Source organism: Athene noctua, chromosome 5 (assembly GCF_965140245.1).
Source record: "Athene noctua chromosome 5, bAthNoc1.hap1.1, whole genome shotgun sequence".
Lineage (NCBI taxonomy): Eukaryota > Metazoa > Chordata > Aves > Strigiformes > Strigidae > Athene > Athene noctua.
Genome location: NC_134041.1, coordinates 52,018,180 through 52,031,542, shown reverse-complemented (window position 1 = coordinate 52,031,542; position 13,363 = coordinate 52,018,180). Strand labels below are relative to the sequence as shown.

The following is a 13,363-nucleotide window of genomic DNA, read 5'->3' as shown; positions in this document are numbered from 1 at the left end:
TGGCCGGTGCCTGCCCTCGCCCCATGCCGCCACAGCGGGGCCAGGCGCGGGCAGAGTCCATCCCAGCTGGCCCCAGCACAGCCGGCCCGTGCCCCCCAGCACAGGGAGCCTGTGCCTGCTCTCCCCGCCGCTCACACACAGGCCGCTTTCATTCACTCAGGCACTCTCGCCTCTCACACACACGTCCACGTGCCACACGCCTGCACAGCCCACGGCTGCTCTGGCCGGGGACCCAGAATGGCTGGGCATTGCTGCAGATGCTATGAGGAGGGGGGGCTGCCACTGCACACCCGTTTTCAGCAGCTCTTTAAATTTTAAAATCAGTATGCTGCTGGGAAAGGTGTGGGGTGTTCCCACCCTGAGCACAGCTGGGAGTCCTGCTTCCCTCCTTTGGAAGGGGGTATTGCTAACCCTTCCCTGGGCATGCATAGATGGGTGTCTCATTGCCCGCAGCCCTGTTTTTGGGGAGCGATGGGGAGGCAGCCGGACTGACTGCTGTCCTCATGCACACCAGTGATCACTGGAGCTGCTGTGGGGCTCTTGCATCGCCAGACATCATCTCTTTCAGTTAACAGCTCTTGTATGACAGATGTCCCCCAGACCCTGACGGACCCTGACAGATGGAGGTCCCCAAGGCTGCAGCAACACCCCAAACTGCCTGTGCTTGTCCCCAAGCAGGGCTGAGCTATCAAACACTGCGTGCTGGCAGGGACCCTCCCAACTGCAGGGAGAGACTAAGCCCACACTGGCACTGCCAGCTCCACCCTGGGGCTTTGCTACGGCCCCATGGGGGTCCCAGCTCCTCAACACATCCCAGAAGAAGTGTGACACCCTGGGCCAGGTTAGCAGGCAGGGGCTTGATCTATTAAAGCCTCCCTGGAGCTAAGGCTGCATCCCCTCTCCTCCTGCTGCATCACTTCCACACTCATTCTGGGAGAAAAACAACTTTCCCTCCACGGGGAGGGACGGCTTCTGCGTGTTCAGCCAACACGGGGGAAATCGGTGCTGCCGCGACCAGCTCCCTCCCTGGGTAGCTGGTGTTACACCGACTCTGCCCTGGCCGGTCAGGGACGGCAAATGAGTGACATGACCTCCCGGGGCCTCTGCTTCCCACGCTGAGAAATGGGGCGGATATTTCTAGTCTTATTCCCCAGAGGCTTCCCAGCAGCCCTGTCCCCGCGGGCAGGGGCTGACACAGCAGCTCCCCTCTGCCCAGGTTCCCGCTGCACTGCCGGCTCTGTGGTAAGCCCAGGCATAAAAGGTCTCAGCCTTGGAGAGACTGGAATTTATTTTTAACCTCCGTTTGATTTAAATCCATATGGACATTTTAAAGTTACCGGAGAAACCAAAAGTTGTGTGTGGGTTCCAAGTTCCTACACAGCTCAAAAATATCTTCCCTGCAGCACGTTTGGGCAGGCAGCAAGCAGCATTTCCCACGCGTGGGGCTGCTCGGCAAAGCAGAGCAGGGGTCGTGCCCTGCTACCGCCACCTCCTTGAAACTCCAGAGCAAAGCCTGAAATCCACACCAGACCGCGGCAGGAAAAGCATCACTGGGACTCAGGGGAGCCACCTCTGCACACACCCCGGTGCCTGCGGCACGAGAGCACCCAACCTACCGGCTACAGACAGGTTTGGCTCCCTCATGGCTCCTGGGAGGCAGGTGGGAACCCCTGTCCCATTTCACAGCTGCTGTGAGGGAGGCCCTGAAAGGGGATGGGATTTGGCCTGATCCGTGGAGAGCACGTGGGGAAGGAGGGATGTTGCCAGCCCCAGCCCAGCTGCTTTGCTATCGGACAGTGGGGGACGAGGTGGGATGGACGGATGGATGTTGTGGTGGGATGAGGGATGCCAGGCAATTCCCTGCTGGGACAAAGGATGGAGGGGGATGCAATAGAGTCACAGATGGGTCACATTTGGCCTCACTGTCCTGCAGCCACCCCATCCTGGGGGCAGAGCATCTCTGGAGTTGCTCTAAGGGACACCAGGTGACAGGCAGAGAAGACACCAGGCTCTGTGACATTGCTGGGGTTTGCTGAGCAGGGTGAGCCTCTCCATTCCCAGAGGGAACCTGCGGCCGGGGTGCTGCTGTGCCACCCCAGAGTGCAGCGGGGGGTCCATGGCATGGTGGAGAGAGTCCAGTGCCAAGCCCTGGTGTTCCGAGGGGCTTGGGAGCAGCAGTGAGGGAAGGTGAGCTTGGGGGCAGCCAAAAGGGATTCAAGCATCCCACCGCCCGGCGGGGAGCCTTTTCCCTACAAACCTGCCTCGGGGCAACCTCTGCCCGGCTGGGACCGACCCTAACACCCCACCATCCCCCGAGCATCCCCCCTCTCCGGGCCCGGGACTGTCCCCCTGCTCCAGCGCCGGAGTCGCGGCCCCCGCCCCCCCTTCCCCGGGCAAGGCGTGCGGCGAAGCGGGGCGGGCAGGGGGCCGGGGCTCAGCCGGGTCTGGAAGCGGGGAGGGCCGGGGTGCCCGGGGCCGGGTCGGGGTGCCCGGGGCCGCCCCCGTGCCGTGTTCCCGAGCGGTTGCTGCACCTTCCCCGGCGGGCGGCACTCACCCGTGAGCTGGTCGTAGGAGCCGTCCAGGTCGCGGGAGTCGGACAGGCTCTCCTTCCTGCCCTTGCTCCGCATCTTCCCGCCCCGCCGAGCGGCGGGGGAAACCGCGACGGGGCGCACGGGCTCCGCCGCCGGGCAGGGGGGGGCCCGCGCCCGCCGCCTCCCCCCGCCCCGCCGCCCGCGGCAGCAGGAAGGGGCCGGCGGTGCCGGGGAGCTCGGCTCGGTGCGGCTCGGTACGGCAGGCAGGAGCGCGCAGCCGCCCCGTTCCCCGCCGCCGCCGGGGCTGGGCACGGCCGCCCCCTCCCTCCCGCCCTTCCCCGCCTCCTCCCGGGAGCCGCCGGCCCGGCCCCGCCGCCCTGCGCCGCGCCGCCGCGGGGAAACTGAGGCACGGCGGGGCGGGGGGCTGCGCTCCGGGGCAGAGCAGGGAGGGAGCCGCTCCTGGCTGCACAGAGGTGGGGGCTCCGGCGGTTTAGGGGAGCCCCGGCGGTCAGGGACCGAGCAGGGATGGAGAAGGCACGGGGCAGCAGGAGGGGCGCAGACCCCCACACCCCGCTGCGGGCGAGCGAGGGCTCCCCAAGCCCCGCGTGTCGGTGCCCACGCTGGGCCGTGCCTTGGGAGCTACAGAGGAAGGGGGACCCCAGTCCTGCGCAGTCCAGGGGGGCTGCTGCATCCTCGCCTCGGGGAGAAGCTGGGTGGGAAATCGGTCAGGGGTGGAGGGGACGGGCAGCGGCTGAGGAACGCAGCAGAGGTGTGGGGAGGGTGGCCCAGGTCTGCCGGCTTGCAGACAAGCACAGGAGCGGGTCTCCCCGTCGCCCCCCCACCCCGAGCACAGGTTTCCCATGCAGGGTTGGAGCCTTTAGCAGGATTTTTCCCCATCTGCTGCAGCAGAGTGCGGGTGAAGAGCGGCACGCCTTGGGGGGGCTTCCAGGTGCTGATGCCCACGGTTATTTGCTGCCACCTGTGCACAATGCCATCACAGGGGATGCAAAATATCCTGGACAATCCCTGACATGGGCAAAGCCACGGGCTTTTGTCATGCCACTGCCCGCACACTGACTGTTCATACGGTGCCAGGGGTCCCGGGCGCATCTTGGGGGCCACCCAGCTCCCGACGTTTCCCACCTCTCCTCCCTTCATCCTATGATCTATGCAAACAGACAAAGGGGATCGAGAGCCGGAGGGGAGGCAAAGCATCGGGTCCCAGTCCTGGTGCCCAGCTCGTCCCTCCTGGCCCTTGGAGCTGCGGGGCAGAAACGGAATCCAGAGCAGCGCGGAGGGAGGGCCACGCTCACGCGGCAGCGTGTTGTCAGCGTGCTTTGGTGTCAAGCCATGAAAGAAGCCGCCTTAGCGAGGCAGCGATGCTTAGCAACTGCCTGGATCTAAAAATAAGAGCCATTTAGCAAGGAAAACGCAGTAGAGAAATGCTCAGAGAACTAAACACATTCCCCTGGCCCTCCCTGTGGCCCGGCCACATCCACAGAGCCCATGTGTGCAGCCCAGATGGAGAAAAACACCCGGGACAGCCCTGGCGATGCCCCTCTGCTTAGCCAGAGTCTGGCCAGCCCAGGGAACCCCTGTGCCACTGGGCTTCTCCATCCTGCTGCTCCTTGCCCTCCACGTTCTCTTTCCTTCATCCTCTCCATTGCATCTTCAGCCACATCCTCTTGGCAGCCCCTGGGGACCAGCAGTGTCCGAGGGAGGTAGATTTGGGCGGTCAGGGGGGCTGCGTAAGCGATGCCAGGCGAACCTGCCCCATCTCCAACATCCTGCCGGTCCGTCCCGCTGCGGATGTGGCAGGGCCAGCAGAGCTGCATGGGGGAAGTTTTCACCTTCTGCCATCCCCGGTCCATCGGGAGACAAACATGGCTATTTTTATCCCAGCTAAGTGCTCCTGTTCCTGCAGGCAAGTGAGAGATGCTCCGCCAGACTGGGGAGAGGGGGGAAAGTTGGGTGGGTTGGTGGGTACCGTGGGGTAGGATGGGGCAGCCCCAGGGCCAGGCTGACACAGCCCATCCCCCCGCAGTGTAGAAAACGGGGGACACAGCTCACTTGCTCGCTGGTCACGGCTCCTCTCCTTAGCAGACACGAGGGCTGGGCATCCTGCCAGGATTCACAGCCTTTGAGCCTTCCTCTGCTCGGGAAAAATGCAACGTCCTCCCCTAAATGTTCCACCGGGCGCTGGGAGCCAGGGGTCTGCAGGACACCAGGGTGGGAGCAGCAGCTTTCTGCTGCAGGAATGAGACTGGTTCCTGCCTGCCCACCTGCCCAAACAGGCCCTGCTGCAGGTGCACTGTGTGCAGAGATACCTTGGTAAACACATCTGGCCAGGGACGGACACGGTGGCAATGTCACACCGGAGTGCAGAGAGCACCCTTGGTGGCACATCTGACCAGGACGTGCAGCAGATGCAGAAGGGCTGAGCCGGGCTGAGGAAGATCACCTAAGCAGCGTCCAAGGCTTTAATCAATGCTCTCGTGCCCTGCACAGCCCCGCTGCCACTGGCCACATCAACCACAAAAGCAATCAGCACGTCTGGGGTGGGCAGGAGCCATCCACAGGTAGGGCTATGCTGCTGCAGGTGCTACTGGATTAACTGTTTTCAGAGGATGGGAAGAGCTCTGGCAGCTTCTATGAGTCCAGATCCCTGTTACAAAGGGTAACTGAGAGGGAGGGCCATGCCCCAGCAGGGCAAGAAGTGGCACAGGCTCCACAGCAAATGAGGCACAGCTCACCGTGAAGCCCGTACCCCAATGCCTGGGGCCAGGGAAGTGTGGAAGAAAGGCAGGTGGCTGGATTCAGCCTGCTGGGGTGGGCAGGGGTCCTGTGGAAGCACCCAAATCCCTGAGCAAATCTCTGGGAGAGCAGCAGAGAGCCAAGGGGGAAACAGGGACACATAACCCAGCCCCAGGGCTTGGCACAGCCAGCAGCGGGGTGGGATGGGGAGGGAGGACAGGGTGGCAGGTGGGAGGCATGAGGAAGGAGTCAATCTGGGGACACAAGGGGTGCTGCACCCTGAAGTGCACTCTGGGCTGCATGTCTCTTGGAGACAGGGTGTCCCCGTGATCACCCATCCACCCTCACTGTGATGGAAATCACCTGTTGGCATCAGCCTGGGCGCGAGGCACGTTCCCTAAGTGGCCTATCCGTCACCCTGTCAGCGGCAGCGGCGCTTCGATAACGGACATCTGCACAGGATTAACGCTGCTCCCCAGGCAGCGGAGCCACAGCCAGCAACGGCTCTGAGCCAGGGCAAGAGGGGCCGGGAGGCGCACGCGAGGCCACACTGTCCAGGGGGCTTGTTTGTCCCCAGGTCAGTGTGTGGCCAGCACACCCTTGTTGGGAGTAACTGGGGAAGGGGACGAGTTTGGGGATGCTCCGGTGATGCCCAGAGAGCTGGATGCAGAGCCTGGCTGCAGGCAGAGCTCTGCCAGGCTGCCACCAGCCTCATCCAGACCCAGGCTGGACAGAGCTGAGCCTACCCACACCCATCCCTGTTCCTCTCCAGGGCACCCACCCTGCAATATGGGGCCAATCCTTTTGGCTCATCCATGCCCCAGCTCCCCACTGGGACACCCACTCTAGGGGCAGCAGCCTGCTCTCAGCTGCTGCTGACGTGTCCCCTCGGAGCCCGGCTGAAAACCCCAGGCTTGACACAGAGCCCAAGACGATCCCAAACTGCTCCCATCCACAAAAGCAAAAATAGCCTGGAAAGGAGGCAGGAGCGCTGGGGTCCACACCCCACTGGGCTGGGGTAGAGGGGTATGGGGAGCTATCCCCCAGGCACGAGTCCTGCAAGACCTCTGCAAACAGCCCACTGTGGCTGTTAGAGGGGGACAGGGAGAGGGAAAGATGCAATTTAACACTTCATTAGGTAACCACAAGGCATCGATCTGCCCTACCAGCCCGTGTGTTGCGTAATTGCATACCTCCATTCTTATTAATTCTATCAGAAAAGCAGACAGTGGGACTTGGGAGCCTGATCCTATCTTTATGAAATTCCAAACAGAGATGTAATTGCCGAGTGCTCTAAATCACGGTGCTTTATCCACTGTTAAGTGTATTTTGAAGCTGTGGTCATCAATAGCAGTCCTCAGGATATGGTCTCAGCAGATGCCATTAATCTTATTTTGGCTGTGGTCGCCTGGTGCCTCTGGGCTCAGACTTACACTCGGCAGCGAGGAACAGCCCTGCTCCCTCGGCAGTGAGGGCTCCCAAGCAGTTCCCAGGCTGGGACACGGGATGCAGCACCCAGGGGCTGGTTCTGGGAGCAGAGGACAGAAACGGGAGGTCCCGAAGCTGGCTTCACCTCTGGCAAAAATGCCAGCAAACAGCAGCCTTAGCTGGAGATGAGCATCTTAGCTCCAGGGGCTATTCCCCTCCCAGGGCCCAGGGAGCCCCCCGCCCAGAGGAGGAATGCTTGTGGCCTGCAGTGGCTGGGGGAAGGGGGGGGGGGGGGGCGGCTCCAGGCAGAGAAAATGGCCGCACTCGTAAATAAAGCACAGTATTTATTACAACCACAGAGGAAATGGATCTGGGTGGCATGAGGCCTTAGATGAGCCTCTCGGTCTCTGCAGACCTGGGGTCCTGAGGACTTGGGGAGCAGCTACAGCAGACTAGGAGGTCCTGGGACACAGGCAGCTGGGGCAGACAACTCCCATCTCTGCAAACCCACCCTGAAGGGACACACGGGTAGGTGGGAGCCTCTGGGAGATTCAGTTCTGGCAGGGGAATTTCAGCTGCTGAAGATCTTGCAAAGCTAGAGGAGGAACAGATGCCTGCAAGCTGCTGCGTGAGCCTTGTAAGCAGGGATGCTGCAGGAGAAAGGGAAACTCCTTTGTCAAATGCAAACCAGCAGGTGGGAGAAATCTGGGTGTGCAGGAGGGAGAACGGACTTTGCATCACACTCTGAATCCTTGAAAGCTGGTCATCTGCCTCTGCCAATGCCTCCAGCAAGGAGGGACTCCCCAGCATGGCCCCACTGCTGCGTGGGGGCTTTGTACCAACCCTGAATGTTTCTCTGCCACTTCTGTATGACAGATGCAAAATCTGGGTGAAGAAAAGCACTTGTTTTAGAGAACAGAGACTGGACTGGAGCATTCCTGGACTCAGGAGGTACCCCAAGTCTCACAAGCCCTCCCAGCATTATAAAACAGCCTGTAAGTGTTTGTGTGCTTAGTGCCTGTGGACTCAGCTTTTATTTAAAGTGGAAACAGATACTATTTCCAACCTTCACTTACACCATGCTGGATACCACATCAAGGGCCCTTTCAGCAGCTCAGGTCTGCTATGAAAATCTCTGTCGTGAGTCCATGCTGCAGACATGTGTCCTCCTGCCCTGCCAGGGCAAGGCCCTGTGCCTGAGCTCACCTCTGTGGGAGGGGATGTCCATGCTGTGACTGTGGTCTCAGCTCACTGCTCCCTGTTGCCCATCCCATCCCCCTGGCCAGGCAATGGCCACAGCAGAGAGGCCGAAAGGAGGGTGCAGGGGCTGGGGTGACTTGCTGTAGGCTGGGAGAGCAACTGGCTTGGAGCTGCTGAGCAGGGCACAACCACAGGTCATTAGAGCATCCTCACCCCCCGTATGCTACCAGGAGGGCCCTGGTTGAACTCTGGAGGAGCTGGACTCCAGCTAATTAGTCACTAATTGCTTTGGAGAGGAAACGAGCAAACCCCAACCTGTGCACACCTGTAGCAGCATGACCTGTGGGCCTTGGGACCCAGCTTGGCTGCATGAAGAAATGGAGAAATGGATGAGTGTTCATCTGTCAAAGCACAGCTGGAGAACCAGCCCAGCCCAGCCCAGCCCAGCGGGCATCCATCTCCCCGCAGCCTCCCCAGCCCCTTCCTGCCCCCACGGGACTCCCGGGAGCTCCCAGCCTCTGGCAGCAGCCTGGCAAGGCTCTGAGCTGCGCTGCAGTGAGCGGCAAGCCCGGCTCATTTAATCTATTCAATTGGATTCAATTTCCAGCCACATGATTCAATTATCCCTGAAGGGACAGCGCGGGAGAGTGGAGGCCATGGAGCATGGCCTGGCCCGTGCTCCAGCAGCTGCCAAGCTGGGAGAAGGGACCCTCGTTTGTCCTGGCGCTCTGGGACATGCTGGGATGATGGGGGCTGCAGGGGAGCTCCATTCTAGCAAGGAGAGGCAGCGGCTCATCTCTGCACAAGCAAGGTCTTGAGTAATGTGTGGGCAGCTGTGGGGCAGAGGCAGGGGGGAGCCCTATCCTGAGCATCTCCCTTTGCAGTCAGTCACAACCCTGAGAGGTGACAGCCACTGTGGGACAGATCTGAGGCCTGCAGCCCTGAGCATCTGCCAAGGGTACCCTGAAAATGCTTTAGAAAGAAAAGCATCCAGAGATAGTGCCTGTCCCATTTATTTGGGATCACCCCTCTGTTTGATCAGTGTCCCCCTGAGCTCACCCACACCATGCAGCACTGGGGATAACTGGGGCTCTGACCAGCACAAGAGTCCCAGCAGCAGTCCCAGAGAAGGCCAGATCCCACAGGCCTTGCAACAGCCCTTCTAGAGTATCATGGCCCAGACTTTCATCCATGATATACTTTTCTGTCTGCCCTCCCCCTGAAAGCATCAGCAACGGCATTAATTAGCTTCCACTAGGGGAAAAGCCCATCTTATCCTGGCCCCTTTGAATGTCTGCAGTTCCCAAAGCTGGGCTTTACCCCCTTCCTTTAAGGTTACTGCAACAGTTCATCTGTCAAAAAACCTCCCATCATCTCCACGGGTCAAACTGCCGTCCAGTATGACCCTGCTCATCCCAGTAAGTACCAGACAAGAAAACAGGGCACAGAAGACAGGAGATGAGAATAAATATCCATGAGGCATTGGTGCTGACACTGAGATGGAGAGCTGCTTGCAAGTGCCAAGAGCCAGCTGTAAATCTTAGCGCAGACGGCTGGCTGCGCACCAGCCCCAACACACAGGATGGCAGCCGTGACTTGGCAGGGGTAACAGCATCTGCCTCTGCCCACCCGGTGCTGGGCCGGGAGCTGGGCAGGATAGTGGCTCCATCCCGGGTGGGAAGCGTGGGGAGGCAGACGGAGCACAGCGGGGCTGAGCCCCTGCGTAAGCTGGCGAGGAGATAGCTGTCTGCAGGACAGCAAGCTTCTCCTCCCGATACCCACTGTGCAACAGGCTGGCAGGACCCTGGAGCAGGGGAAGAGCGTGGCAGGGAGAGAAAAGCACCCCAAGGGGCACCAGGACGTGCTCACATGGAGGGCAGCTCAATCCTACAGAGATATGGCCCCCACGCCACATGGGTGGGATCACAGCAGTAACAGCCATGACAAGGAAGAGGACGAAGAGGCTTGCAAACCAAATAAAGCAGAGGGGCAAAGGTGCACTCTACCCTCCGGCCACCGTACATGAGACTCAGCTGTCTGTTACCACCTGCTCCTGGCACCCCCAAGGAGCAATCAACCCCCCCCAGCCTGCCATCAGTACCCTGTGCCCAAGGCACGGTGCCCCCTCTGACAACCCAGGCAGGGGAGACTCAGCTCCTGAGGAGCTGCCTCTCTCATGAGTCTGCATGAAAAATAGGACCTGTAAGAGCTAAGGAAGAAGGGATGATACCAAAAATCACAGTGGCACTTACAAATCAATTTTTAATAACTCCCTCCAAAGTTTAGCTCAAACTCAATTTTTCTCCTCTAGAATTTGGTCATTATTTTGTAAAATATTTGTCTCCCTGCAGCGGCTGCCTAATTTAAAGGCAGCAATCTGATTTCTCCCCAAACTCCCCAAGCCTCAAAAACAGCTCTTCCAATAATAGACTGGGTTATGAATTAGATATTATAAAATACACACTCAACTGCTGAGATCAGATACGAGCAAGTTTGGGGCTATCAGCCACATCCTCAAGTCAAATGTTAGAGTTAAATGACTGCTCAGTTCAAGCTGGCCTCAAAACCCAAGTAGTAGTAGGGTGTTTTAACAAAACACGCAAATCTGCAACAGAATCTATGAGCAGGAGTTTGCTGACACCAGCAGCAGAGAGCATCGTATCGTGCAGATACACCTCTGCATCCCTCGGTCTTGCTTGTGTTTTCCTCCATGGCAGCCCCAGGGGTGCGTAAGAGGCGGAGGGCTGCTGCCTACAGGCTGGTACCTGCAGCTCAGACCAAGGAGGAGGCATCACTGAGCGGCACCACAACCTCCCTCTGCACAGGTAGGAAGCGCCCAAGGGCGACTGCCGTGCTGCAGCCAGTGTGCCACCAAACGGTGACAGGGCCAACCCCGTAACAACCCCACTCTCCCCTCTGTAAGGACAAACTGCACACTCTGGCAGGCAGGGCTCTGCTATTTATTGAGCTCTAAGTTTGTATGTACATCCATTTACAGTGCTTGGTTTGGTGACAGCGTGACAAGAGGATGTGTGTCAGTCTTCCCCAGCTCAGCCTGGGATGAGGGCTGGCCTCAGGAGCTGATCACAGTCTGGGTTCCTCAGCTCATCCCAGCGAGGGAGCGCCCCAGGGGAAACGAGACCTTTGACAGTTGAGCCCACAGTGAAAAGCTGAAAATCCCGGAGACTGCTGAGGCAGACTCATCCCCAACTCTCTCATCTATCTGTCTAGTCTCAGCCTAAGTGGGATCAGAGACAAGGAGGCATGTGGACAGCTGGGTGACTCAATGCTCTGACAGCAACGATGCTGGGGCTGCACCTCAAGGAAGGAACTCAAGCCCCCTTTATAAGAAACTCCCCCCCTCAGAGGCGAGATCATTTAGCAAGAGCTCCCCATACATACAGACAACAGTGCTGCTGATGCATCTTTACTCATTCGCCACTGGAGAAGCTGCCTCCTTCTATGTGACCTGGCCTGCTCTCAGAGTGATTTTATGGATCCTGCATGCTCTCCCAAGCACTGTCCCTCTGACATGTATACATTCCCACACACTTGCATGGCAGGACAGCAAATAAGTGTCTGGCTTAGCTGAGAAAAGCCAGACAATTCCGTGCTGAGGCAAAGCATCCTGTCAGGAGGAAAGGAAAATATACGGTCTTCACTGGGTGCTGTGCCCAGTGGGTGGCCAAGGACACAGCTTGCAGTTTCCCATACTTGTGGCAGGTAAAGATGAAACACTAACGCAATTAACACATTGGCATGAATAAGCCTTGCCTAAAAATGGTAGTAAATGAGCATGACATTCACATCACTCACACTAACCTATGAGGCTAAGAGTGGGACTAGGCACTTTTTTTTCAAAGAACAATTTTCTAGGGGAAAAAAAAAAAAAAAGTGGATCTGGGATGTAAATAACTTCTGTGCTTCAATCAACCAAGTCAGGACAGGTCCCAACATCACTGCTGGGAGCCAAAAATGCACAAGCAGGGAATGGGTGTTTATGCTGCATATTCCTGAGTTGGCAGCCTGATGCAGCACTCGGAATAGGCTCTGCCAGACCTGGGCACCTCTGAAACACTGGCTCTGGAGCAGAAGGGTCTGCCTGTGCCCCTGAGCATCATCTGGAGCTCTTCCTTAGGAAGTTCTCAGCAGGCTGTTGCTGCACGTTGCTTGGTGAAGACAGGGGGGCAAGTGAGAAAGTGAAGTAACTACTTCTTCAGCTGCATTTTAATTGCGTGCTACACACAAGGGAGGAACCAGGGACTTCGTAGTTTGTGAAGCTCACCAGGCACTTGCAAACATGTGCAAGGCAGACATTCCTGTGAGGAAGAGGAGGATTGTCACAGTGCAGTCTCTGATGGGCAGTAAGAGGAGTGGGGAGATGGAGTCAGTCTGTCTTTTGCCCCATGAAAATGGAATATCTAAAAATGTTGCTCAACCTTAGAAACAGCAGAGACGGGCTGGACTACTGGAAGCAACAATGACCCCAAGCAGAGCTGGTCTCCAGTTACAAAGTGCTCTGTTTGATGACACATGTTCTGCATACTGGCTCAGACTGGGCCATGTAAGCCAGCAGCCTTGGAGGCAAAATTTCTCCTTCTCCAGTAATGTGATGGCTTGGTTCAAGTGACACCTTCTGACATCAGGAGCCAGCAGTGAGCAGGGCCTGCTCCTTGGGAAAACGGTTTCATACCCCAAAGCCATTCCCAGTGGGATGGTAGTGGATTTGGCCTACATTGTGGGAGGACAGGTTGATGCAGCCTGACAGAAAAGAACAGCCCTCACCTGTAGAGCAGGCGAGCAATCTCAACCCAGAACTGTCTCACACAGCTGGACTGGTTTTATTATTTTGGTTGTGAGCTCTCCCCAGCTCTGCTACAAAGGTTTTCAGTGCATTTTCCCTGAGGCTGTGGAAGGAATCTCCCATTTCTATGTCACAGAAACAGCTGCCCACCCTCATGGCACCTCACAAAATTGCTTCCTCCTCCTCAACACACCGATCACCTCTCCTCAGCCCCAGTCCTGTTGAAACACATGCCTTGGGATCAAACACACAGCAGCAAGGCTCTCCCCTAAAACAAATGCAGTCCCTTCTGCAGGTGGAAGGCAAGGGGCGACCAGCTGCAGATCTGTAGTGTCCCTGCCCAGACAGGCCCGTCTCTGGGCAGCCCTGTGCAGCAGCAGCATCCCTGCTTCAAGAGATCGTAGAGAATTCCTTCAGTAGCAGCTCCTGGCTCAGCGTGTTGAAAGCAAGGTTCTTCCTCACATTGATGCTGATGGACCGAACCTGACAGAGACAAAACAAGACGTTTTAGCAAAGGGACTCTTCCTGGCTCCCCATGAGCATGGCAGCTTTGACACTGCAGACTTCCAGGTTCAGGATGAAACAGTTTTGCATGCTGTTATAGCCCCAGAGAACTTGCTGCAGCCAGCTCTCACTGAGGGTCCAG

The 13,363-nt window shown here is 58.1% G+C and overlaps 2 protein-coding genes across 4 annotated transcripts in view; both read right to left on the bottom strand.

Moving 5' to 3' along the window:
- KCNIP2 (potassium voltage-gated channel interacting protein 2) overlaps nt 1-2,827 on the bottom strand; it is a 46,838-nt gene extending 44,011 nt beyond the window's left edge. For all 3 annotated transcript variants that reach the window (XM_074907585.1, XM_074907586.1, XM_074907587.1), the window contains exon 1: nt 2,555-2,827. In XM_074907585.1, the coding sequence (XP_074763686.1) occupies nt 2,555-2,627 (73 nt within the window). In that variant the 5' untranslated portion in view covers nt 2,628-2,827. The remainder of the gene's footprint in view (nt 1-2,554) is intronic.
- A 7,985-nt stretch (nt 2,828-10,812) lies between these two features.
- Nucleotides 10,813-13,363, bottom strand: part of ARMH3 (armadillo like helical domain containing 3) — a 135,786-nt gene continuing 133,235 nt past the window's right edge. The window contains exon 26 of the mRNA XM_074907584.1: nt 10,813-13,200. Coding sequence (XP_074763685.1) covers nt 13,108-13,200 — 93 coding nt within the window. The 3' untranslated portion in view covers nt 10,813-13,107. The remainder of the gene's footprint in view (nt 13,201-13,363) is intronic.